At 40.7% G+C, this 25,546-nt stretch overlaps 1 protein-coding gene across 20 annotated transcripts in view; it reads right to left on the reverse strand.

The window, feature by feature from the left end:
- dst (dystonin) overlaps positions 1 to 25,546 on the reverse strand; it is a 114,053-nt gene that overhangs the window by 34,229 nt on the left and 54,278 nt on the right. For 17 of the 20 annotated variants that reach the window (XM_016668399.1, XM_016668400.1, XM_016668398.1 and 14 more), the window contains 25 exons: positions 21,448 to 21,594; positions 20,033 to 20,121; positions 19,837 to 19,945; positions 15,244 to 19,071; positions 14,374 to 14,520; positions 13,993 to 14,211; positions 13,764 to 13,907; positions 13,392 to 13,661; positions 11,705 to 11,857; positions 11,381 to 11,614; positions 10,997 to 11,278; positions 9,753 to 10,301; positions 9,408 to 9,584; positions 8,288 to 8,411; positions 7,781 to 7,989; positions 7,368 to 7,685; positions 7,107 to 7,273; positions 6,862 to 7,018; positions 6,322 to 6,448; positions 6,101 to 6,151; positions 5,005 to 5,240; positions 4,743 to 4,872; positions 4,275 to 4,474; positions 3,676 to 4,174; positions 1,316 to 2,787 (listed from right to left, as the gene is read on the reverse strand). In XM_016668399.1, coding sequence (XP_016523885.1) covers positions 1,316 to 2,787; positions 3,676 to 4,174; positions 4,275 to 4,474; positions 4,743 to 4,872; positions 5,005 to 5,240; positions 6,101 to 6,151; positions 6,322 to 6,448; positions 6,862 to 7,018; positions 7,107 to 7,273; positions 7,368 to 7,685; positions 7,781 to 7,989; positions 8,288 to 8,411; positions 9,408 to 9,584; positions 9,753 to 10,301; positions 10,997 to 11,278; positions 11,381 to 11,614; positions 11,705 to 11,857; positions 13,392 to 13,661; positions 13,764 to 13,907; positions 13,993 to 14,211; positions 14,374 to 14,520; positions 15,244 to 19,071; positions 19,837 to 19,945; positions 20,033 to 20,121; positions 21,448 to 21,594 — 10,038 coding nt within the window. The remainder of the gene's footprint in view (positions 1 to 1,315; positions 2,788 to 3,675; positions 4,175 to 4,274; positions 4,475 to 4,742; positions 4,873 to 5,004; positions 5,241 to 6,100; positions 6,152 to 6,321; positions 6,449 to 6,861; positions 7,019 to 7,106; positions 7,274 to 7,367; positions 7,686 to 7,780; positions 7,990 to 8,287; positions 8,412 to 9,407; positions 9,585 to 9,752; positions 10,302 to 10,996; positions 11,279 to 11,380; positions 11,615 to 11,704; positions 11,858 to 13,391; positions 13,662 to 13,763; positions 13,908 to 13,992; positions 14,212 to 14,373; positions 14,521 to 15,243; positions 19,072 to 19,836; positions 19,946 to 20,032; positions 20,122 to 21,447; positions 21,595 to 25,546) is intronic. The other 3 variants (XM_016668414.1, XM_016668415.1, XM_016668397.1) reach the window with 2 other exon arrangements.

Raw genomic sequence — 25,546 nt, forward strand, 5'->3', positions numbered from 1 at the left:
ATTTTCATATTTAGTGATCAAACTTGGTGTTCACCGAAATTTTCCCACAAATCACAAGCATTCATTCCATTTCAGATCCTTCAAAATATCAACCCATCAGTTACTGATACAGAATCCAGATATCTGTTATTATAACTGGTCAGAAAATAACTATGTAAATGTTCAGAGGTTGGGACACAGGCTTAGCTATATTACTGTGTAAAGTGACGCCCTGCTGAGAACTACCTGGCTGTGACGGACTGTCCGATTTGCCCTTATGATTGTACATAGACCCCAGTGCTTTTGTGAGCGCCAGCTGTCCTGACTGAACACAGCAGTAGTCCCCAGAGGACTGCTATGTATGCAGAAAAAGTACTTAGGAAAACCTAAGGCCTCTAAAATTCTAATAAAAAACGTGCAAAGCTGACTTCATACCAATTCTAGGGTGGATGACCAATGTAAAAAAACAAAAGTATATTTTCTCTTGACACAGACCAAAGAAAATTGTAATTGATCCACTGGGTGAGATGTCCTGAAACAGCTATTCTGCAATGATCCGGAACATTGAAGAAAATGGTGCAAAAGTATATTTTCAATAAAACCAAAGTACGATAATGGAAAAAATACATCCCAATATCTAAAGAAGTCATGTTGATTTTAAGACAGACTTTGTATACAGAAAAGGGAAGTTTCTTTTAAAAATTCCACATATATTAGACTGGTTTTCTATTCAAAAGCAGTTGGATTGAAATATCTATAAATCAATTAATCAAATCTTATTTGTATAGCACATTTCAGCAGCAAGGCATTTCAAAGTGCTTTACATAATTAAAATAAAAACAGAATGTAATAAACAGTGAGAAAGAGAAAGAGATTTTGAAAACAAATGATTAAAAAAGATAAAAACATTAAAACCCGCGCCCCTTTTAGGACTTCAGTTAAACCTTGTTTAACTGGGACTCAAATCCTCTGGGAATTTAGTCAAAAACACCGTTTGACAAGGACTCCAGCCTCTAGGTTTTTAAGACTTTAGTCAAAATGCCGTGTGACAAGGACTCTAACCTCTAGAGCTTTAGTCATAAAAACATAATCTGTAAATATAAAAGAGTGCAACAAACGTTATTGCGGTCTAGCTGAAAATAAAACAGTACGCATTCACGACATACATAGATTGCACTAAAAGTAGAATGAATGCACATTAAAGTTTCAAACATTATGGATTTCAAAGAGCTGGAGCACCAAACCATGGCACACAGCAGTTTAACTAAACTAAACTATCATAAAAATCCAAAAAAATGCAAATGCAAAAATTTTAATTTGGTTTGTAAGAACGTACCTTTACAGCATCCAGCTGTTGGTTGATCACGTCTGTCTCCAGGCTGACCGCCTCCTGGGAAGCCTCCCTGGCCACAGCTCTGAGCAGTTTATCTCCCACGTGATGCACTTTATCATACAGTTCCTCCAGCTTGGCAAGAGTACTTTGCACCTGGACTTCTCTCGCCTTGGATCGGTCCATGAGTTTGCTGCACTGTTTGCTCAAAGCGTCCAGGTCCCGCTTCAGGCCCAACAGGTCTGGCGAAGATTCAGACTCATTTAGCATTTTCTTACAACTGTCCCCAGCGTTTGATGTGTTGGCCATCAGCTCCCGCAGCTTCGTTGTGAAATTCTGAATGCTCTGCTGTTGCTCTTTAAGGGTGGCCAGGTCTAAATCCACTGGAGACATGTTGTCGAGTTCGTCGTCCAGTTCAGTGAAACGGGTAAACATCTCACGAATGCTGTTTTGGAACTGTCCAATACCCTGCAGCTTACTCTCCAGCTCTTGGCATGCTTCCTCCAGTTTTGTGTTAAGATTGCTGTAGTCCTTTTCTAGGCTATCGGTCTGGAGCAGGAGATCAGTCACTCCTTCAGCATCAGGGACATCTACTACAAGGTCCTTTGCCAAGGTCTTCATGTGCTCCACTTGGTTCTGCACTGCCTCTAAGCTCTTATGTTGGGCTTTCAAGTTTGTAAGGCTTTTGTTACTGTGTGCCTGAACCCCTTTTGATTCAAATGAATCAACCTGATTCTTAGCTCCTTCGAGTTGACTTTGTGCCTCTTTGTAGGCATCATTAAATTCTTTAACAGTGTGCGAGATTTTCTCCAAGTGTTCCTTTTTGACCTGGAGTTCTTCCACCAGTTTGTCTAGTCTTGCACCAATACTGTCTTTCTCCTCTGTTATAGCTTCAGTGTCTGTGTTGGCAACCTCCAGAAGGCTTTCGGCACTTGTGTTGAGCTGCTCCACCAATCCTCTGTGCTTGTCAACATCCTTCTGGAGAGCTTTTACCTGAGAAATGGAGCCCTCGATGGCAGCGGGGTCAACAGTGAGCGTGATTCGACCCTCACTGGCTGCACAGTCCTGAATCCAGGAACTCAGCTTCTCTGCACTCTCCTGAAACTTCTGAGATCTCAGCAGGGCGGATTTCAGTTTGTCAGCCTGCTCTGCGGAGCTCTTCTTCACTTCCTCCCAGTTGGAAGATAAAGTAGTCAGCTGTCCTTGTAGCGCCACCTTTTCCGCCCCATCAGTACTCTGCAGCAACGTCTCCCCTTTTCCTCTGATCGCATTGTAAGCTTCTTCGTGTTCCCTGAGAGACGTCTGGTGCTTCGTGTGCTCCTCCAAAGCTTGTTGCAGGACGTCCACTTTGGCAGAGATGGGCAGAGACGCATACTGGTCCTGGAGCTTCTCGGCCAGCCAAGATTGGAAGTCTTTGGAGGTTTGATGGAACTGCTGAGAGCTTGCAAAGGTCGAGTTCAGCTGCTCAATCCGTTTAGCTGCAAAACAAAAACACATAAGAATTCTAAAACACCTTTTTTGATATTTTAAAGCAAACACAGGGATGCACCAGTCAGAGTTTGGTGGCAGATTATGGAATCTCCACTTTAAAAAAAAAAAAAAAAAAGCTCTGACGGCTTGATATTAATTTTAGCCAATTGCAATATCTCTCGATCTACGAGTAACGGGTTTCGTAAAAAAACAATACTTCTACCAATCCCACCATGAACAGGGATCCATAATATGTGTTAGACACAAGTGCATAAACAAACTTCGTATTAACATTTTAAAACAAAGACAAAATTACTTAATTTAAATTTGAGCTATTTAAAACGCACTACAAGGTTAGCTGCTTGTTCCTTGACAAAAAAGAAGTACAAGTTGGAAAAGATAAAACTGTTTTCTGCTAAATACTCACTTTCTCTCCAGCAGTATGAATGAACTTTCTCTCTAGAAGATATAGCTCTCTTACATATTTTGTATTTAATCTAGCCAGAAAAATTCACCAAATAGGAAAATAGCTTACATTGATTTATTTCCACTCAGTGACAACTTACACATGAATGAGTTTTGTTAGGGCTTTGATGTGGCGCGTTTACCAGTGCTGTTTAATGAAATGAGGCTGCTTTGAGTTTTCTCCCGCACTAACACCTTCAATGCTGAGTGTTGATGTGGTTAGTGTTGTGTTTTCTCTTTGGTGTGATACGTTCTTTAGATGGAAAAAGATTGTGTTTTTGAGATTTCAGTTGGCCTCTTACTGGTAAGAGCCAGTTCATATAAAAATAGTCAAATCGAGTCATTAAGGCAATTTTTTTTGGTGCATCTCTACAAAAAAAAAGAAAAAAAAAAAAGAAAAAAGCATTCTGCGATAAAGTTGAAACACCAACCTGCTTTGTCCTCCAGCTGTTTAAATGGCTTGTTGACGCTCTCCAGTTGCCTAACCAGGTCAGCTTTGAGATAGTCTTCAGTCAACAACGCTGAGAGCTCCGCATTGATGGCCTCAGCTTGTTTCAGCTTCCTCCTCTCCTCCCTCAGCTGAGCCGAGATGTTTTGGACGTCTTCCAGCTGCTTCTTCACGGCGTCCGGCTGGGTGCTGCTGCTGTGATGATTGGTCAGCTGATTCTCCAGCTGAGTGGTCGTGTTGCTGAGGCTCCTCAGCAGCTCCTGAAACTGCCCCGTCTTCACCACCGCTTGGTCGATGAGGCTGTCCCGCTGGTCCAGCTGTCCAGTGAGGCCCTGCCATTTTTGGGAGATGGAGGCAAGTTTTTCCCTCACCAGTTTCCCACTTGAGGGATCCTGGTTGCCTGCTGAGCTGAGGATGGCAGAGGCTGCTTCTTCGAGTCGCTCGTGTTGAGCTTTACGGCTCTTGAACTCATTCTGCAGAATCTGGAGAACACAGATTTTTTTTTTTTTTAAATTGTTGAGCTGCTCATTCCTACTACAGTCAATTTTTCTTTTTCTTTTTTTTGTTGCCGTTTTTGCAAACCTGCACTTGTTGCTTCTGCATTTTAAGCATGTTGGGGTCAATAGAGAGAGGTCCAAGAACACCCATCATCAGCTCCTTCTCTGAGAGCCACTGGCTGAGCTGCAGCTCTGTGGTCTGGAAGATTTCTAGATTCTTGTTGGACTCTTCCAGGTTCTGCTTCCTCTCTTCCACCGAGCCACTGATTTCCGTCCATGCAGCATCTACGGAAGAAGCCAAGAAAAACAATGGCACTCTGTATTAGTAAGCACAAACACATCTTTCTGACCTCTGCCACTTTGTTGAACTCCTATTGTGCACATCTTGGCACCAGAAATGTGTTATTTTTGTTTATTTAGAGCACAAACTGAGATCATACCCCATTATGTTAACACACACTGCAGTTTTTAGACAATAAGCTGACAGTGTAACATAAAGCCCAACATACCTGTAAGCGTGTCAGTGACATAAATAAATGCTATTTACACATACCTATTTCTGCAAGCATCTTCTTCCATTTTTCTGCTTCGGGAGAGCGTGGATTAGCTGAGATCAGACCCTGAAGCCTCTCTCTTAGTTTCTGGAGCTGCTCTTGCTTCTGTTTCATGGCATCTTCAAATGTCTGTGAGAGTTAAATAATTTATAAAATGTTTCCACGAACACCACTTCTTTTCAAAGTAAAATAAACAAAACAAAAGAACATTGGCAAAGTCAACATGAATGCTTTGCTTGATGAGCTGAAAAACATCTTTACCTTCTGTTGTTCGAGCTGCGTCCCCACAGAATCCTTCTCAGATGCTGCAGTGTTCCAGGATGATGTCGTCTTTTTCATGTCCTTCAGCCATGTCATCATCTCCTCTGTCCCCTTCTGGGCCTCTTTCACCTCCTGTAGCGCACTACTTAGCTGCTCCACACGGCTTTTCAGTGTTTCTCCAAGGTTTGTGTATCCCTCACTGACGAACGACATGTTCTGCTGGATTCCCATCAGTTCTGAAGATATCATAAATAAACCTTTTAATCTCCCCTCAGCAGTTCTATCTATGACAGTCTATCAATAAGTTAATCCTTAATTAGAGCAGGGACTACATATAACATTAGACATATCAAAGTGAGACCAAATAAACTTATAAGGGTCTCACTGAAAAATATGTGTGTGAACAAACTCGGTGCCTGTTGAGTTTTGATGCAACTAAAAATAGTCATAAGCCTGAATTTGTTACAGCAGTTTTTGTTACAGTAAAAAATATATATATTTTGGGTTATTGCTGCAACCCAAGATGATCTATTAGACTGTTCCTACAATTTAGAGTTTGATAATGCCCCTCCCCCGCCTGTTGCTAAGGATGGCTGGAGAGCTGGATGAAGAATGCAGCTATATTCCTTATTGCCTACAAGAAAGACTAATCCGGATGACTGGAACTGTCACCAGTCCTCCAGACTAATAAATGAGTTAAGATGAGTTTATTATGTTTGTGCTGCAGCATTGGAAAGCAGAACAGCAAAATATTTGGGAAAAAATTGGAATCAAAAGCACTAAAAACCTCTATGCAGCAGGTTTCTGTTTAACTCTACTGACTGAAATCCAAATAACCTTGAATAAATGTAAGGACAGCATTATAATAGCACTAAGAAGTAGGAAAACAAGTTTGCTGTTCTGCTTTGAATAAAACAGAAAAGCATCTGTTCTTTATTAGAATGTTGATGTTCAATGAAACAAACTCATTTTTATTCAAAGTTAGCATCTGGTGAGAATCCCGTAACACAGTCTAAAGCCACTGCACTTCAACACAGAAATATCACAGTTCACCACAAACAGAGTTTTCTCCACACTAGCGTCCGCTCTTGGTTACCTTTATGGGTTAGGTAGGTATGGCCTGCTGGACCACCACCATTAGTTAGAGCTGATGCAAAGACAAAAGACAAGAGATGAAAAGCAGAGCACTGACTGCCAGGTTTGTTGATATAAGTTCTTGCACAGTTAGTCTTACAAAACAACACAAGTCATCCCAAACACCATGCCTCCTCGCCTTCTAAATAATTCAGAATATGCGAGATGGATGGAAACCCTTACCGGACTTGTTGGGGGTCTTTGTCCTGGCAGGGGACGTGAGCGAAGTGATCAGGCTGCACAGCGCCGACCCTTTACTATTCAGGTCTTTGACTGCAGAGTCTTTGGTTTTCCATTCATCAAGCAGCTCCTAATGAAAACAATTTATAATTCAAAACATTTAAAAATCAAACCATGATGACTGAAGGTATACTAAATGTATACGCTGGAACTCTCCAAGCATTGTTTTGTATGATGCATTTTGTGATGAAGTGTGCTGAAAACAGCCTCTCAGCTAGCTAACAGTGTTTTACTCCTTGGTCGTCTCTGTGTAAACACTCACTGTTCATCTGTCATTAACTGGCAGAGAAAGCAAGCTGGGGCTGAAGGGAGGTTAGGGAGGACGAGGCTAATATCTGTTAAAAACATTTTTTCTGTAACAGATGTGATGTACCTTGTAATCTGCGACTTCTGTTCCTACATTTTAGGCACACTTAGATGAATACAAGTGCTGAAGGAATAAAATAGTTTCTACTATGTGATATTAATTTACATCAGACTTACATTGACTATCTGCAGGTCTTTCTCCAGTTTTTTCTCACTGCTACTTGGCTGAGTGGCAGGCACTTTGTCATTGGTTTCTTCCAGCCATTTGGTGAGCATGCAGACCGCAGACCTGAACTCTCCCAGCTGGTCCTGACAGGACGATAGCTCTTCTTCCCTGCAATAGTCAAGGAAAGTCAGTCAGAGCGTAGCGTAAAGTGATCTGAGCACTGACGAGCTGCAAAGTGTTCTTTTATTGCACTTACTTTTCGTTCACTGTGTTCTTGAAGGTGCTAAAAATATTTGAGACATTTTCAATCTTGCTCTGAAGTTGAGCTTTGCTTCCATCCGGGCTTATTTCACACAACTCTCTGCACAGAGTCTGCAGCTTCTCCATATCACTGGCATATTCAGCCATCTCCGCCTTAGTGCTCTACAGGGAAATACAAACGTAAAGTTTAAGTTTCATGTGAAAAAAAAAAAAAAATAACACTGAAAATGTTACACTAAACAAACATTATGCACACCTGCATTTGCTGAGACAGTTCACCAAAGGTTTTTCCAGGTCCGTCTGTTTCATCCAGTTCTTGTGACCGCCTCGTGACAAACTGCTGGACCTTATCTGTGACTTTTTCAAACTCTTCCACTTTTTCTTTCAGCTGCTCCAGTTGGGAAACTTTCTGCTTGTGCCTGTCACATGCATCAGAGAAGCGCTGGGAGAGAGCGTCCATCTTTGACTGCAGGAGCTCAGCAGTGGAGGGATCGGCCGTCTCCACAAACTTCTTGACTTTGGCTTTGATGGCTGAGATGCTGCTCTGGCGGCTCGCTATGTCCTGCTCTATTGCCTGATACAAGTTTATTTCATAGTTAAAGGGACTGCAGACAGCTGTGATGTGAAAGAAAAGCTATCAATGAGTAGGTGGTAAAAAAAAAAACTTACTGCTTCTCTACTGAGCATGTCCCCGAGAGACGTAGAATCCAAAGGTATTTTGTCTTCGTCCTTCACACTTGCCTCCACTCCCTCCATCCACCCAATCATCTCATCCAAGCCATCCTGCACACTCATAGATCGGGTCAGGGTGATTTGAAGTTTCTCGTTTCGGTCACTCACAGACTTGGAAAGGTTGTCATAGCGCTCCACAATGTCTTCTGCAAAATGGAGACAAGGCAGCTCGTTTGTTGTGCTTCAAACTGACCTCATAAATTCCTCTCTTCCTCGGCTTTAGTCCTCAGTTGCTAATCTTGTTGACGTAAAACGTCATTGCCACCAATTTGTTGGTGATTTGTTTGTGCTCCATCATTTGTTGTTGTAGCTGTTAGTGTAATGTTTTTTGTTGTTTTTTTTTTGTACTATATGCAGCCTGAAACATGAAAATTAACTTTCTCCCTCTTGGCTTCAACAGACAAAAGATTGGGTTTCCATGCAGACAAATCTGCCTATGCTTACCGACTGTCTCCTGTATCTCATCCGGGTTGCTCAGGAGGTTTCCTTCTGATGTCACTAATGACTCGGCTGTTTTACGTAACATGTCGACGGCCGTCTGGTGCCCCATCATCTGACCCTGTAAAGCCTGCAGATTAGTAGAGGACAAATCAGGAAAAACTCAATTCTCAACCTCACATTTATATTTTTACTTGTGCAATGGGAAAAGAAAACAACTGATTGAAAAGGTTTAATCCTTTAAAGCCTTATAGAACAAATAATAGCTATAAAAATTGTTTTTCTCAATCTTCCCCATCACATAGACTTAGAAAAAATATTTTGTTATAATTGATTCCATAGATTAAGATCTATTTTATGTCAATGTATTAATTTATCAACATAACATATGTTTTCTGTAAACATCTGCATATCTGACGGATATGTTTCAATTAGGATACACTTGGCATTAAAAAATAACAGCTCATTCTAGGCATATGAATTAAAATAACCTTTCTGCTTTGACATGAAAACGTTAAGGCTTCCAGTATTTTTGAGATGGCTAATATTTCAATCTCCAAGTCCTAAGCTCATTCCTTGGCTTACAGCCGCCTCTTATCACAGCATATCTATGCAATAATTCACCATCTCCCTGTAGAGAAATGTTAAAGTCGACTGCAGTGAAAAGCTTTCACACAGATAGCTTTGTCAGTCTGTTCTTGTTTCCTTTTTGCAGGAGTATCCAAGCTACAAATAACCAGAGTGAAAACTATTTATGTGTGTGAACACACTGAGCCAGAAATAGCTCTGTTGTATTTTAGATGGTGGAAACACTGTATAAGGTAAGACAGAGCTATTCTGCAGTGACTTTAAAACCCAGTTAATGCTTTCAGATGAACATGTTATTTCTAAATAAAAATCTACTCAGAACTGGGTTTATACCAGAAATGCATTTTGCTTTGATGAAAATTATAAATACAGGCAACTTGAAGATCTGGATAAAGTAAACTTAGGCCAAACTAAAAAAAAACAAAAAAAAAAACACAAAAATTAAGAGTGTTAATAACATTTTTAAAGAATGAAAAAGCTAAAAGTCTTTTAGAAAAAAAAATTGAACTTGAAAAGAGTTAAATCGTTAAATCCTTGCCTTGGTCTCCTCCAGCTGTTTCTGCAGTGTTTGTGGGTCAGCTGCGATGGCTTCTGACTGCTGCTTTCTCGCCTCGTCCTCTGAGTTGTTGAGCCACTTAAGAAGACCCGTACTTGAATCATCGTACTTTTTGTACTTGTCAACCACTTCCCTGAGGTTGTTGCCAAGCAGGTTGCACTAAAATGAGGTGGATACATCCAAAAATTGACTACAAAGGATCACATGAAACTAGAACATATAATCAAATGAGAAATAGTCATTGACCACTAAAAAGCATTATAAAGAACTGCTACCACCCAGTGGCAGTTTTAAGCAACTGCAACCAACAACATGAAAACGAAATACCTGTGAATGCAGCGTTTTGTACCGACTGGCTGCTGAATCCAGTTTATCCTTGACAGCCGTGCAGGTCCCTGAAGTGTCCACGTGTAGCAAAGTGTTCTTAGAAGTAACATCAGACAATCCGCAGGCTTTAGCCACGTCCAACACCTTCTGTCCTGACATCGTGATGAAGCGAAGGTCTCCCTTGTGCGAAATGACATCCTCTGAGAAAATGTTCTGCTTCTGAAGTTTATCACTCAGGATGTTAAGGGAACCTGCAGGAGCTCCCAGAGACTCAATCTCTCCTTCTGCCTGCTTCAACCAGTCTTCAAACTCTTCACAGTCATCCTCAAACTTCTTCACCTCCTCCTGGACTGACTGCACCTGCTTCATCTGCTGTTCAGCCTGAGTCAGTGAGGCCTCGTAGCGCTCCTTCAGGTCTTGGATGTTTCTCTGCAGCCTCTCCTTCTCCTCAGGAGACAACATATTGGCTTGTTTGTCGAGCAAGGCCTGAGCGGACCGTGTGGCCATGATCAGATCCTGTTGCTGGGACAGAATTTCCTGATGGTGGGCCTGTGGAAAACAGAAGTATTATCACAGCGATAATTCATCCATTCATATTCAGCTTCTTGCCTTAAAGGCAGGGAGTACCTTCAAATCAACAATTTGTAGAGTTTTCTTTTGCTACAATTACAGCTGCAAGTCTCTTGCACAGAACACAGTCAGTTTTCCAGATCTACCATCTCTCACTCAATGTTGGTCTCAATTAATAAAGAAAATGTAACTCCATGTTACAAACTTTAAGCGTCACTTCTTGTACATTTTGTCATTTTAACATTGTCCCTATTCTACCAACTTGGTAACTTCCTAGTGCAACTGGTTGCACTGGATTTTATTTTGGGGTATTCAAGTAAACAGGGCTGAATATTAATGCCGCCACAATTTTTATATTTGTCAGTAAAACATTATGTACAATCCCAATAAAATGTGCAAAACACTGCAAGTCTTTTATAGTCTTTTTCTAAGCTTTGTCCTTTTATTTGATACTTTGTATGAACAGTTTGTAATATAACCATTTTAGGACTCACTGTGATTTCATCTACGACTGCAATTCATTACTTCTTGAAAGTTGTCCATTTTATAAAAAGTGAGGTAAAGACCTGGCTATGCGCTTAATATTCGATCTAAAACGTCTAAAGTCTGTATACAACATGAAGTAGACTGGGAAGTATTACAAGCGTAACATTTTTAGAATAAACAAGCTGTACCTTGACCCGGTCGTACTGTTTATCAAGGTCCAGGGATGCAGCGTTCTCCTCTTTGGAGTCGCTGCCAAAATCCTTTTCAGAAGTCTGCAAAGCATTTCCATTGGCATCATCATCCTCTATCAGTCCTTTGGCCGAGGTCTCCTCTGGCAAGTTCCCGTTCTCTTTACTTATATGGTCCGTCTGATTCAGACTCCTCATGTTTTCATTCCCGATGTTGGATATCCAGTCCAGAAGACCTTCAATTTTGCTTTTACTCTCTTCAAGCCGTTCAACAGCTGCTGCCTGCTTAAACAGACCACACATTAGTGATGTTGATTTCCTGTGCTATAAATTCAGATTTTTTTTATTTTTATTTCAGACAGCAGACGTGGAAGGAACCTGAACCTTTTCGCTTTCCTGTTTTATGGCTGTCGTTACAACTTTTTCTAAATCCTTCCGGGACTCCTCCGCTCGCTCGTTCATAAGCTCGGCTTTGCTTTTGGCCTCCTCCAACTTTCTCTCGATTTTCGCAATCTTGTCAGGTGTCAGCTTGCTGCGGTTTTCCTCCAGAAACTTCTTAGTGCTGATGATCACTTCATTTAAAGCGCTGGCATTCGTCAGCACGTCTTTCTGCAGAGCCTTGATTGTAACAATAACTTACTTTCAGACTGATCTGTGAGATTTTAATTATTTCATTTCTGATGTGAAACAAATGAAACAACATCAAACCTGGTGGTCATGCTGGTACTGTTGAAGATCAGTGACGCTCTCGGCATTATCAGCCTGCTGCTGATGACCAATCAGTCGGTTTTCAGTCAGAGTGAGGTTATCACACACTTCCTCTAGCTTTTCAGTGAACTCCTTGTGCTTCTCCAGTAAAGTCTAACAAAAAGGAAAAAGGAAAACATGAAAGGTGCTATCATCACTTAAAACCTTCAGAGGTAAATTTTATAGAAAACATTATCTTCAAACAAACTTGAACAAGAAGAAGAAACCTTTTTGAAACACTCAGGCTTAACATGCAAAGAGTAACCTAAATCCAGTATGCTGTAAACATGCTGTTTCAGATTTGCCATTTGGTCTTTTGTGATGCCACTAAGGTCAAGAAGATATTTCTTTATGCGTGTGCATGTGTGTGGGTCTCATAGGTTTGGTGTGTGTAAAAACATTTTTTTCCAATGATGCATTTAGTCCACTGGGGTTTTGAGACCTGTGGAATATAAGCAGCACAGATGTTAGTCAGAGGCAGTGGTGAACACCAACGCATGCAAACATTATCAAAATATACAGGCTTTTATAGAAGAATCAATCAGCTCCAAATTCAGAAACAAACAATGTTAAAGGTAAGAACAATGCAAAAATGGAAATCAACAAACTAAAGCAAATGAATGTAAAAGACCAAGTTGTAATTTAAACTAAAGTTTACATTGAGTACCAAAAAATGTCAACATACGAAACTACCTGCTGTTGAGTATGGTGGAGGTATGTTTTCCTTTTATTTTTTGAAGGGACGACGTCTCATTTTATCATTCATTAAATAAGTCTGAGACTGGCAGTAAAGACAATTGTATGTGATGCTCGGCTTTAGCTTAAATTTTGTATCTGGTGTTTCAAAAGCCCAATAAAAGTAAACTGGGCTGTGGAACTGAAGTGAGGGTGAAGGCAACTTTTAGCAAGTTGTATATCTTTGACATTCAGCTTTTGCTATTAGCCAGTTCAAAGGATTATTTTTAGCTTGTAGCTTGTGTCTTAGATCAAAGTTGTGTTTTTTTTATGCTTTTACAAGGACACTCAGGTTTTATGCATCTCTTTGTCTCTGCTCTTTTGTGTTTTTGATTTTTGATTTTTTTTTTCCCATTGATGCCCTCTGGATTTTTTTCTGAAGTAATCATATCCTTGGTATAAAAATAAAACAACAAAAAGTTTTTACAAGCAATTAGGGGCAATAAATACACAGATGCATGCACATATTAAAAACCAGAAGAACAAAAAGAGCCAGAATGTAGTGACCTGCCTTAATAGTTTTACACAGCTGTACTGTAAGATTTTCCTGAGATGAGATTTTTCTTGATGCATAAAAGTTGACATATGGACTTTTATATGCACATTAAAAATGTGCATATAAATAATATCTGTAGTATCTGTATTATCTGTAATAATAACAGAAAATGATTATTTGTATTTTTTATTTTATTACTTTCTCAATCAGATTTTCACTCTGTTTTTACTACTGAAAAAAATCAGAAACATCTTTTGCCATAATTGATGAAAGATGTTCAACAAGTACTTATTCTGTAAATTAAAATTTGTCATTTATTTGCTTAAAGATATTTCTCAATATATTCCATAGAGTGTTTTAACTTTGATACAAATCACTACATTCTGTGTCTATTAAATGTTGTAGTGTTCTCTTTACTTCTTTTTCTAACTGCTCGTTCCTAAGGCAGGCCTCGTCCTGCTTTTCTTTCTCTTTAGCGTCCAGCAGGGTATCTAAGGCGCTCCTCTGTGTAGCAAGCTTGTCTGTCTGCTCCCTGAATGCTCGCTGTGTGCTGGTGAGGAACTTAAGGAGGTAACTGCTCTGAGCTGGGCTAAGAAACTGAGCATTCTCAGAAATGAAGCACTGGATATCAAATGTAACATCTTCCATTTTGAGTCTGGTTTCTTTTGAAAGAAGACTCTTTGTGTCCTGGAAGTGGAAAGAAAAAAAACAGATTAAGGTGTTTTTTTGTTTTTTTTCCAGTTTTGGCTAATGTATTGATGCATCTTTGTTGCTAGATTAAAAAGGTACCATGTTTAGCTGACTAATATGCTTCAACGTGTTTACGTCACACGCGGCCAAATTCACATCCCACATCTCAGAGTTATTTTGAAGCATGTCTGTTACGTTAAGAAGATCGCCAAGATGTTTCTGGTATGTTGACTCCAATTGTGACTGAAATATAGAGTTAAAATAGTTATATGCTTGTTTAGCTGTTGCCTAACTTAGTTTTTTTATTGTTTCCTTTCTTAACACTGACCTTCTCTGCTTCCATGACTTGAAACAAAGAACTTTGCCTTTCTGCAGACATTTGGGAGACAGCAGCAAAATCTGACTCCAACTGCAGATATGTGGAGGCCAAATCTTGGTGAATCTGTTTGGGAATTTGGTCGTCGTCAGCAGAGTTTAGGAGATGTTTGGCTTTCTCCAAATCCTTTCTTAGGACACTGCCCAGTTTAGAAACCTCAGCTTCTAAAGACTAGAAGAAAGACAGTTTATGTCAACAAACTAGTAAGCAACATTAGCTTACTAAATTAAAAAAAATCTATGGCTAAAATTGAAAATTGATAACATTAATGTTAGATCATTCTAAAGAGAAAAGTTGGTACTTCCCGTGATTTTTTTTTTTTTTTTGCCTGACCTGACATTCCTCTAGCTGGATCTGCAGTCCTTCCATGTTGTGAACTGGGGGCGCCTGCATCAAAAGGTCTTTCTTTACATCTTCTACAACATCAGCATGATCTTGCAGTCTGCCAACACATTCCAGGTAATCATGAACGGAGAACAACTGTGGAAAATAAGAAAGTGTAAGACCAACTTCACTCTGTATTCTATGACCTTAATTTTCTCACATTACAAAATTAAATCTAAATGTATTCCACAAAGATTTTATGAGATGTGATTTTGTGTGTGGCAAAATCAAAGCAGGGCATAGTTGTCTATATAAGGAGTACACATCTTTTCAATGTTTTTGTGCAAAGCATATTCTAAGAGTGACGGATATTTATAGTCAGCATCCCTTGCGCTGATGCACATCTGCAGAATGTTGTTGAGGTGCTTTCCTTCAGCAGCTACAGCAAAGCTGGTCAGATTTAATAAGAAGGCATCAAAGATATAAATGCTGTCATGAAACATAAACTTCTTAAAAGCTGTGAATTTTTTGAAAGTGGGGCAGAGATCCATTTTTTTCCAGCAGAGCCCTGAGCCCAAACATGCAGCCAGAGCTTGAATAACTTGCTTAGATCAAAGCAAAGTAGCTAAACTAAAGTCCAGACCATAATCCAAATGAAAATATTCTGGCAGACCTGAAAACTGCTGTTCATAAACACAAATCCAGTTTTGACTAAGATTGAGTTAGGTGAGAATATTCTGTCTCTGGATGAAGAGTGACTGTAATTGTAACTGCAGCTTTAACAAAACACGTATAATTTCCTTCAATTTGGCCTATCGCGTAAAATCTCAAAACAATCCGTGAAAGATTGTAGGCAAACAAATAAAAAACAAACTCTACCTCAGTTTTGACCTCTTCAGCTTTGTAAACATCCGAGCTGTCGGACCCCCAAGTGGACGGTCGGCGAGCTCCTTCAGCAGGATCCCAGATGCCTGGATCATGTGCAGACTCTTCGTCCTCTCCCTCAGAGCTCTCCTCCTTGATGCTCTCCAAAGTGCGCAGCCATTCCTCCCGAGTGTCGCCCCCCAGAGCGCTGCTCAGGCTTTCCACCATTTCTTGAAGCACTGAAAAGTCTTGGCTCAAAGAGACCGTCTTAAAAAGCTGCAGGAGCTGCTGCTGGATATTTGAAGGATTGTCCTGTTCTTTGATTTCACAGGCCTCATCTTCCTCACATGTCAGTTCTGAGCTTCTGGTGTCGCTGCTGGTTTGATCTGAGGTACTGTTCTCATTTATTCCCTGAAAAATGTCTTTTTCTATAGGTTGTAGATTGTCTTCAGTTTGTTGGGTGTCCTCCTGCTCATCTATTAAAACCTTTACGGCTTTATAAAACGTGGACTGACTTGAGCAAACAGAGGATGTAATGCTGCCGTTAGGCAGATCAGCAGTTCTCTCCGATTGACGATCTGATCCCAATCCTTCAGTTTCAGGTTGCCTCAAGTGAACGTTTGAGGTTTCACAAGTTTGATTCAAACAGGACACATTTACATTATTATCGACTTTTTCCTGCTTTGATACCGAAATCTCCACAGCCTCACTGGAGATCACGAAAGTGTCATCGTGCTGCTTCTCTGGAGAAAGCCTCTTCTTGTTTGTTTTAACGTTAATTTCATTTCCACAATTGCCGTTTGGCTCTAATGCATATTTGGTAGCCTTTGATGGATCTTCCACATCACATTCATGACTGGAAGGAGGGGTGTCTGATTGCTGTGCAGGTGTGTCAGAAAGAAAAGCACGTGCTCTCTGAGAGATTTGCCTACAAACAGGTTGAGATTCAGTCCTTAAATCTGCTGTTAAATGAAGCACATCTGGCTGAGGTGATGCACATGTGCCTGCAGCTCCTGCACGATTCATTTCACTGATACCTTCGTCTGCTGAAGCCAAAATAAATGCACCTTCAACTAAATTCCAAGAGGGCAAATGGTGGAGCCTCTGAGCTGGCTCACTGTTTAAATATGAGCAAATATTTGTGTTGGGTTCCGTTTCTAAGCAGAAATCACTGCACAATGATGCAGTTGTCCCTAATTCACTCTCACTGACAGCATGAGATTCTTTCTGGAAGTCATTCCCTTCAATGGAAAGCTCATCAATGGTCTGGCTCTTAGATTTATCAGAGCAACATGTGACAGATGCTGCATGCTGAGGCTGGCTTTGTGAGTCAGTGCTCATGCCACTTATATTCGACAAGTCTGATTCCGTCACAGGAGCAGCGTACTCTTCGACAAAACCACGGACATCAGCTCCACCTGTCAGCTGCCCGTCGAGTGAAACCCGTGAGTCACAGTCTTTAGCCATCAAAGGCAGAGTGTCTGTAAGAAAAACGTTTCCAGAAGCAGGAATCAAAGAGGAGGGTGAGATCACCTCGGACTCGTCACCACAGTGTGTTTGATTACTCATTGTTCCCGCATTTCCTTCTTTATCAGCATCCTCAGTGTCTTTATTGTCTTCCTCATTTGGTAAATCAAGCGCCATGACAGCCGCTCCCCTCGTCGTCTGCAGCTGCACGTTTTCAGCTCCGTACATCTGACTCCAACTCACAGTGTGACCCTGCAAGGTGTCAGAATTGACGTTTTCTCCAGAGAAAGAGCAGGATTTTAGCTCCATGACAACCGGCTCAGTTTCACCTAATCCAAATTTCAATGCATTGCTGTAAGTAATAGTGCAATCAGATTTCAAAGAGCTCTCCTGTTCTGTCTGACAAATGTCTATTTGTTCCAGGTCTAACGTGTCTTCATTGAGTCCTAGCGCACTGATTTTTTTGTCTGACTGCATGTTATTTAGCTCTGGTACAGCCTGTTCAGCCATAAAGTTCTTTAAAGATCCCAAGGGGTCAGTAAAATTACCCTCTTCCTCCACTTGGTCGTTTTGAACCCGAAGGGTACAGTTAAAGTTGTCCTCGCCTTCAATCATATCAGAAGAGCATAACAAGTAAGACTGGGTTACATCATCATTGGTTGATTTTCTGCATAGTGACTCTGCATTGCAATTTGGCAGAGTCTCTTGATCAAACTTTATTGCAGATTCATAATTAAATGTTGAATCAGCATTTTTACTCTTTGCAGAGTATGAAGTCGGAGGCAATGGTGTCTCTAGAGAAGCTGTGTCATCAAGGCTGTTACTGTCAGCGTTCCCGGAGCCACACTGGAAACACTGTGTGGCCCGTTTGAAATGAACAGTAGTTTCTCTGTTTACGTTAGGTTCAATGCCATTAACCTGTACGAGTTCATACGTAAAATCTCGTTTCAGAGGTTGAACATCAGTGACAATTTTTTCTTTGCAAGTCACCGCTTTATTAACCAGACAGACTAAATTATTCAGCTCTGATTCATGTTGAGAGTTTTCATCAGGGGTAGTTGGGCAATTGATATCATAGATAAAATCAAAATGATTCTGTGGGTTTTCCGTTACTTGCTCCGTTTCCTCATTTATGAGCAACATTTGTACATCTGCCTGTTCCGAATCATAACTGGGGTTAAAAGTAAAGTGAGTAAAATTTCGAAGAAAAGTTTGACACCGACTGTCAAGAATCAAAATCCTCTGGGCTGATCTGAGATCGACGTAGCTGTTCATCATCAAGTAAGAGATGAACAGCTGCTCTGCCTCTGATGGAGAGGGAGGGGTCGGATCTGGAACAGCTGCAGAACGATGCCGTCCATCCACTGAAAGCATTTTATACATGAGCCACGACGAATAGGTCTCATGAAGGTGCTCAAAGTCAGGCAGTGAGTCAGGAATTTCAACAGATCTCACCATGTCTGCTGTGCAGCTGTCAATCAGACCCTTTTTGGCAGCAGAGTTTATTTCTATTATCTCTGAGCTTCCTGGAATGTAAATGGCAGCTATTTTTCCTCGACTACTGAGCAGTGTGCTGGTGAACTCACTGGTGGTGATTTGGTGGTCACGCAGCATTGAGTTGCCTGTGATTTCCCCAGTAGGGGGCAGTACAAGTCCCAAAAACTGCTGCTGGTGTCCCAACACTACGAGGGTGCTGCTGGAGCTCATCAAATCACACTGAACTGCTACATCCACCCTCACATCGTCATTGTTGTGGACAATCCCAGAACAATCATCGCACCCTAATGTGGTCACCTGATCACTTGAACCTGATTCAGACCTCAGCGGGTTAATTTTCCTCTCCGAGGAAGGCGGTTCATTTTTACCGAGGCACCCAAGAACGAGGCCATGAACTTCGTTGAGCTTAAGCTCCTCTTCAGGCTCACAGAAAGACAAACCATCAGAAATTCTCATAACTTTCTGCCTTTCCAGAATTTTTAAATACGTAGAGGCAGGAATCAACCCACAGTGAAACGCCCTCTCTACCATCAGCGTGTCTCCTGTGTAGGACGCATCCAGTCCGTCGTCAATCTGGTTTATCTTTATTATCCTCATGCACAGACCCCGACTGGTAGAAGCCTCCCTAGCTGCTGCTACATCACTCGGAGACACAGAGGAAATGTGTGAACTTTGTATGCACTTGCTTGATTCATACTGGGGGGAATGTTGCAGTGCTGATGTGTAGATGTGATTTTTTTGGACACTATCTTCCCAGTCCAGTTGAACATGAGGCTCAGAGGAACAGGGGTTGCAGCCTGCGAGCGTGTCTGGGAGAGCGGCAGAAGCAAAGTGATCAAACACTTCTCCTGTGGCTCCAGCCCTGGATGTCTTTAAATTCTGTAGAAAAACAGAAACACAGCCAGTAACTCCACTAGCCTTGACTTCCACATACAATGCCTTGGAAAAGTATTAATACTCCTTTGAATTTTTCACATTTTGTCTCACTACAACCACAAACTTCATTGTATTTTGGGGGTATTTTTATGTGATAAATCAGCATATGAGGAGGAAGTAGGTTGCATTGTTGCATTGAAGATTGTGGTTATATCACAAGATGTAACAAATTTCAAGGGGTAAGAATATATTTTTAAGGAACTGTATGTGTTCTTTGTAAATATGGATTAAAATATTTACCAGAAAGACAAAATCTATACTCACCATCACACAAACATGGTTAAAATATTGTGTGCAGAAGAGCAAGACTGCAACAGGGTTACAACTGGAGAGTGACGCACAACACACTGAAAGCTAACATGCGTTTGCGGTGTCCGACATCTTGCAAAAAGGAGTGGAGTTAGTTAGTTCGCACACTGTAAGGTTAAAAAAGTCAAGTCTGTTTTGACACTGAACCCTGCGAGAGCTGAAATACACGAATGGTGGAGGATTTTTCAGACCAAAGCTGGCGCAGTGAAGCATGTTTACAGCATACTCAGATACTCTGGACTCCAGCTAAACACATATCATACCAGAAGTGCAAGAGAAAACTGCTCCAACTATAATAAGGAAAAGCAGATCATGTTCATCCATGCATCTAAACATCAGGAGGGCACAGTAGCACACATTTGCAACAGATGCAGTCAGACATAATGCCTAGAACCCAACCTCTTCTGCAGAGGTCGTTTGATCTGAACACTGCTGAGAGATTTCACTGTAGGCCTGAGTGAGAGCATTCAGCTGCTCCTGGGTCTTCCTCCTGTCCTCCTCCGTCATCCTGTGAAGAGAAGAACATGGAGTGAACAGCTGAGTTTCCACAGTGAATAAAGTATTATAGATGCAATATCAGAGCATTAACACTTACTTGTCACCATGTTTGTTCAGCATTGTTTGTGTGGCCCTCAGTGCTTCTGCAATTTGCTCCTTTTTGGAAGCCATTTCTTCAACTGAAACCTAAAAACATCAAATATGTAAATGTTTACATATTATAAAAAGCAGTCTGCAATTGTGTAATTAACCAGAGAATATGATAAACTGCAATATAGCACAATTATATGTCAAATTTGGGGTTTAAATGGCTTAAATCTTATTGTGTAAGTTTTATTAAGATGCAGCAATCAAACAGAAATTTTCATTTGATCAATACTGATTACTAATCAGTAGATCAATAATTTAAATGTGATTTAAATGAAAGAAATAGCCTATAAATGTAATAATCAGCATGTGCCTGGTGTTTGAATCCAATAAAAATCATCTAAAGATAACTGATGTTTTATTCTAACAATGGTGTAAACTATGTACTTTTTTCACTTTTCTTTGGATTCAAAACCAACATTTCTATCAGAAACTTTAACACTTTACTCTATGTGTTGTAGTGATTTTTCCAGTGCTGAATGTTGGTTTTCCCAATTTAAAAAGAAAAATTGTGCAATATCTAAATTGGCAGGCAGGGCCTCAAAGAAAATTGGAAATCATTAGAACCTAATCATTGCTAGGTTCCTTTTGAGTTGTAATTTACGATATGTCTTAAGGCAATGTACAAACATGTTTTAAATCTCAGTCACACAAAAAAAAGACATAAACACTGATTAAAAGGAGAATCAAAAATAATCTTGTAATTTAGCTAATAACCTTGCATTGCACAGTAATTACAAAGGGCCAACCATGATGTTTGTATCCTTGCAAAATAAAACAGGTCAGTCATCCGATGCATTATGTTGGTAAATTAAAATAATGGATGCTATGAATTAATAGTGCACATTGATTTTCCTAATTTTATTCATTAAAACAGGTCCAAAGGAAGTTTTCAAATCCTTGTCATTATTTTTCTTTTCTTTTTTTTTAATAACTCAACATTATTAACAAATAATTGCTTTTAGGTAAATCACCATTGCCTCCACTATTAACATGCCCTCACAATTATTATGAAATAAATAAGATGTAAAAACATAATTTGTGCTATTCACTCTTTAAAGTTTTCATTCCTTCATTCCTTACATTGAGCTATTTTTATTTGAAATGTGTTTATAAGACTGTAATAATGATTGGGAGTGAAAACATTCTCGTATATATATATATATGAGTGCTTGTGCAACTTCTGGAACTGATTTTATTGTGTGGAAGTTGATTGGATTAATCCAGCATGTAATCCAATTAATATTATCAAACAAGTGTTAACCCAAAAGAGGTTACTGCAACAACTAATAACTTATGTCTGTGGTTTTTATTGTAAATCACACAGTGACAACAAGGATACACCTTAACATATACACGAGTTACCTGGTGTTTATTTGAGGCGTCTGTGTTGGCATTACTATCTTTCGGACCATTCCCGTCATTGTTCACGGTCCGCTTCACATCGGACATCCAGTGCAACAGTTTGCTAACTTTATCACCATGCTCTCGCTTCTCCTCATCAACTGACCTCTACAATTAAAACAGGCAGGAGGTCAGCAGGACTCTTAATTTTTCAAATAACCAAACGTTGTTAATAAGAAAAGTAAGTTGTTTACAACTTGGCCACGAAGCAGAAGAATCGGCTACATCGAACATAGCAGTAAAATATGGGTGTGAAAAAAAACAACAAAAGGAAAACATAGTAAAGCCACATTTTCATATATCCTTTACAGACGTTTACTTAAACGCACAAAGATAATGAAATGCTGTTTTGGCCCCAAATGCATGAACTTTTGTAGCCTCCAATAACCTCAAACCAGTGTGGCAGTCAAACACACTTCTTTCCAGTGCCTCTTTGAATGTGACTCGTCTCTTTGTCTTGGGACACGTGAGACTTTGAGCTTGGAACTGCTCATTTTTGAGCAGAGTGGCTGTAGTCTTGCCGACAAGGTTGCTTTGAATCACTTCTTCAAGAGAGACTCTGTCCTTTGTGTCAGGATTTATCAGTCCACCGGTCAAGAGCTGAAATTCAGCGCAGCGGAAACCCACATCCTTTGGGAGGAAGTTTTCTTGAACAGCCTGGAAAATAGATAATACCTTCCCAGTCTGAGGGTGGGTGATACCGTTGAATGCCTCTTCGAACTGTTGGAGCTGCTGCTTTAGAGCCTCGTCTAAAAGACCTCTTTTCAGAGCATCGGAGAGTGTGTGTTTCTCCCCAGTCGAAGGGTCACAAATTCCCCCCGTGCAGGCCTGGGACTCCAACAGTCGTAATGCCGTCACTCTGTCAGTAACACCCTGCTGAAGACCCTGAAGAACTGAGAGCCTCTTCTTCCTAGTGATGTCCCAGAGACCGGCAATGGGGCTATTGACATCTTCCACAACAACCCTTCTTGAAAATATGATGTCTGCAATCTCATGGATGCTTAAAAGACCACTGCGATAGCTTTCAAACTCAGACATTTCAAGAAATCTTTGACTTAAAGCAGATTCTAGACAAAGCTGTCGACCACTTCTGGCATCTGTGATGAAGTGACGTGAGTTTCCGCTTGGGTCAACCAGAGAGTTTTCCTGCCAGTTGCTTTCCTGCTGAGACAGGAACAGATAGGTGTTTTTGTTGATGTGTTTCCCTTTAAAGGCTTCGTACACAGACATTTCTGATCCACAGCTGCTGTTGACGACTGACATTCTATGAGGACTCATGGGAGATGTGTTTGTCAAGTGTCTCTCTCCAAACGGGACAAGAAACACACTGCCGTTGATGTCATATAAGCAGGTCTTGAGTATTTCATCGTAGTATGCCCTCTGTCCGGTGTCAGGGCTGTGGAAACCTTTTGGGTTGCTCACCGGATCGTGCAGACTCTGCAGAGTCTCTTTGTTTAAGAGACCGTCATTCAATGCAATAAAAGTTGGGACTCTCATTCCGGTTTCTGGGTTAAATAACCCTCCTGAGGAAACCTGGACCTCAAGTATCTTCTTGCCTTTAAATCTATCTATAATTCTCTCTTCCATGGCCTGAAAGACAGAAAGTTTTCTGCCCTTACAGATGTAGCCACTAACAGCTTTCTCTGCTTCCATCAGCTTCTCTTTCATGCTTAGATCTACGATGCCTTTCTCTAGCGCCTCTGCAACAGACACCGTTTCTCCTGTAGCTAGATCCACGAGACTGCCTGTTGCAGCCTGAGCCTCGAGGAACTCAAGAGCGTATGTCTTTGCAAGAAAGCCCTTTTCAGCTGCTTCTAGGAAGGGCGTCTTTTTCTTACTCGACTCAACATAAAGTCCAGCTACCGTGGCAGGTTTATCAGTGCGATGGACAAGTGATGCTCGCACTTCTTCAATGGTGAGGAGGCCCATCTCCAACTTTTGTAAAACCCCCTCATCCAGAAGCTTATGCTTGATCCAGTAGTGAATGTCAGGACTCCCAATAAACTCCTGGTGCTTCTGGGAAGTTGATATGCCCTGTGTTCCATAAGATTTTCCTGTACTTTTTTCAGATGTGATTATGGCTTCATGAGTTTCTCTGACTTGGTAAGTGCCTGTCTTACTGATGTTAGATTCATTCTGCCCTGGGTCTTTAAGTCCACACAGAGCCATGTAACCCGGCACTTTGACTGAGCTGGGAAGATCAGATGAAATGTTACTCTTGTGAGCAATGTGCTGCAGATTTTTTGCTTGAATACTGGGGGGTTCGTAAAGAGAGGCAACTTCCTTGACTTGCTTAATTCCTTCGAGAACGTTTCCTCTCTCCATCTTCTCCATCTGTAGATGTGACATTAGAGGAATGCTTAAGTTATGAAAGACAAAAGTTCACTTTTAAAACTAAAATATGCACAGTATTAAATTTCATTTAAATTAGTAAAATATCTTTAAATTTCAGTGACAGCTTCCTTCATACCTTTTTGATATTGAGAGTTTCATCCTCCATTCTGCTCTTTGCTCCCTCAATAACTGTCGTCATTTTCTTCTCCATGGGAACATTTTCCTTCAACAGATCAGCTTTGCCATTTGCCACTTTTGGATGGACGGTCTCCGTCACCGCTCCTCTCAGAGTCGACAGAGTTTTCTGCAGGTTTTTCACCTCTCTCACGTACAGCTCTGTTTGTTCTCGTAGGGCTCTTGCTTCATGTTCTTTCAGTGACAGATTGCGCTCGCTATCCGACAGCTTTTGTTCAAACTTTGTTCTCTCAATTGACTGCTGATTGCAGAGGCTTTGCAGAGAACTTATTTTAGAGGCGAGTTTCAGTTTATCGTCCTCGAGTTGGGTAATCTCAGACTTTGCTTTCAACAAGTCTTGCTCAAGCTTTGTTCGTTCTCGCTGCAGTTTCTCCGTTTTGAACTGAAGCTCCTTGTCCATATGTTGCCTTGATTCTACTGTGGTGTGTTGCAAAGTTTTAATCAGTTTTACATCTTGCTTAAAATATTTGTTGAGTTTCTCTGCTAATTCGCCGCTTTGTGACTGTTGGCCTTCCTTTGCAATCTCAGACTGCAACAAAATCATTTTCTCCTCAATTTCTGCCTGCATAAGTGACAGCTGCCTCTCATAGCCTTCTTTCTGGAGCTCAAGTTTACCCTTTAGCTCCTCCAGCATCTTCTTACATTTCTCCAGCTGTTCCTCCATCTGCTGGGACCTCAGCTGAAGAGTAAAGTTTTCTCTTTGCTTTATCTCTGCATCTGTTTGGGTGTGTTGCAGCTTGTCTTTTAGCATTCTGAGCTCTGTGCCCAGAGAGAGGTTTTTTTCCAGGGCCTCTGATTTCTCCCTCTTCAGGATTGTATTTTCACGTTGCAGATTTGATTGGGATTTGTCAGAACTGGACATGACTTCTTTGATAGTTAGATTGTGTTTCTGAATTTCAGTCTCCAACAGAATAATTTTAGATTCTTTCGATTTTCTTTCCTTTATCTCTTGAGCTAGTTCATCTTTTGCTCTTTGCATTGCGGAGCTAACCTCCGAAAGTTTAACATTCAGACTCTCTACTTTCCTCTCCACTGCCGCCTTGTCATTCTGAAGTGTATACATTTCCTGCTTTAGCTTTTCTATGACTTTTTCAGAGTTGTTAGTTATTCCTTTAAAGCTGTGCTTGTGTTGTAAAAGTTCTTCTTCTAGAGCTTTAAGTTTACGCAGATGTTTCTGGCTCTCATCAGATTCTTTTTGCAGCTCCACATTTTTTTTCTTCAGCATCTCGTTCAAATTATTGATTTCAGCTTTCTGCATGTGAACTTTCTGATTTACTACGTTTTTCTCTGCAAATACAGATTGCAGCTCTAACTTCAGATTCGCTACTTCTTTCTCATAATTTATGATTTTTCCATTTTGGGACTTTAACTTCTGCTGCAGATCAGCGATGGTCTTTGTCTCCTCACTGTGTTCTTGCAATTTAATTTGAAGCTCATGAATGGTCTGCGTTTTCTTACTTAGCTCCTCGTCAATAATTCTAACCTGTGATTTAGCACCCTCTGTCTGTGACTTGAAGATTTTAATTTGCTG

This window comes from Poecilia formosa, unplaced genomic scaffold (genome assembly GCF_000485575.1).
Source record: "Poecilia formosa unplaced genomic scaffold, Poecilia_formosa-5.1.2 Scaffold15, whole genome shotgun sequence".
Classification (NCBI taxonomy): Eukaryota; Metazoa; Chordata; class Actinopteri; order Cyprinodontiformes; family Poeciliidae; genus Poecilia; species Poecilia formosa.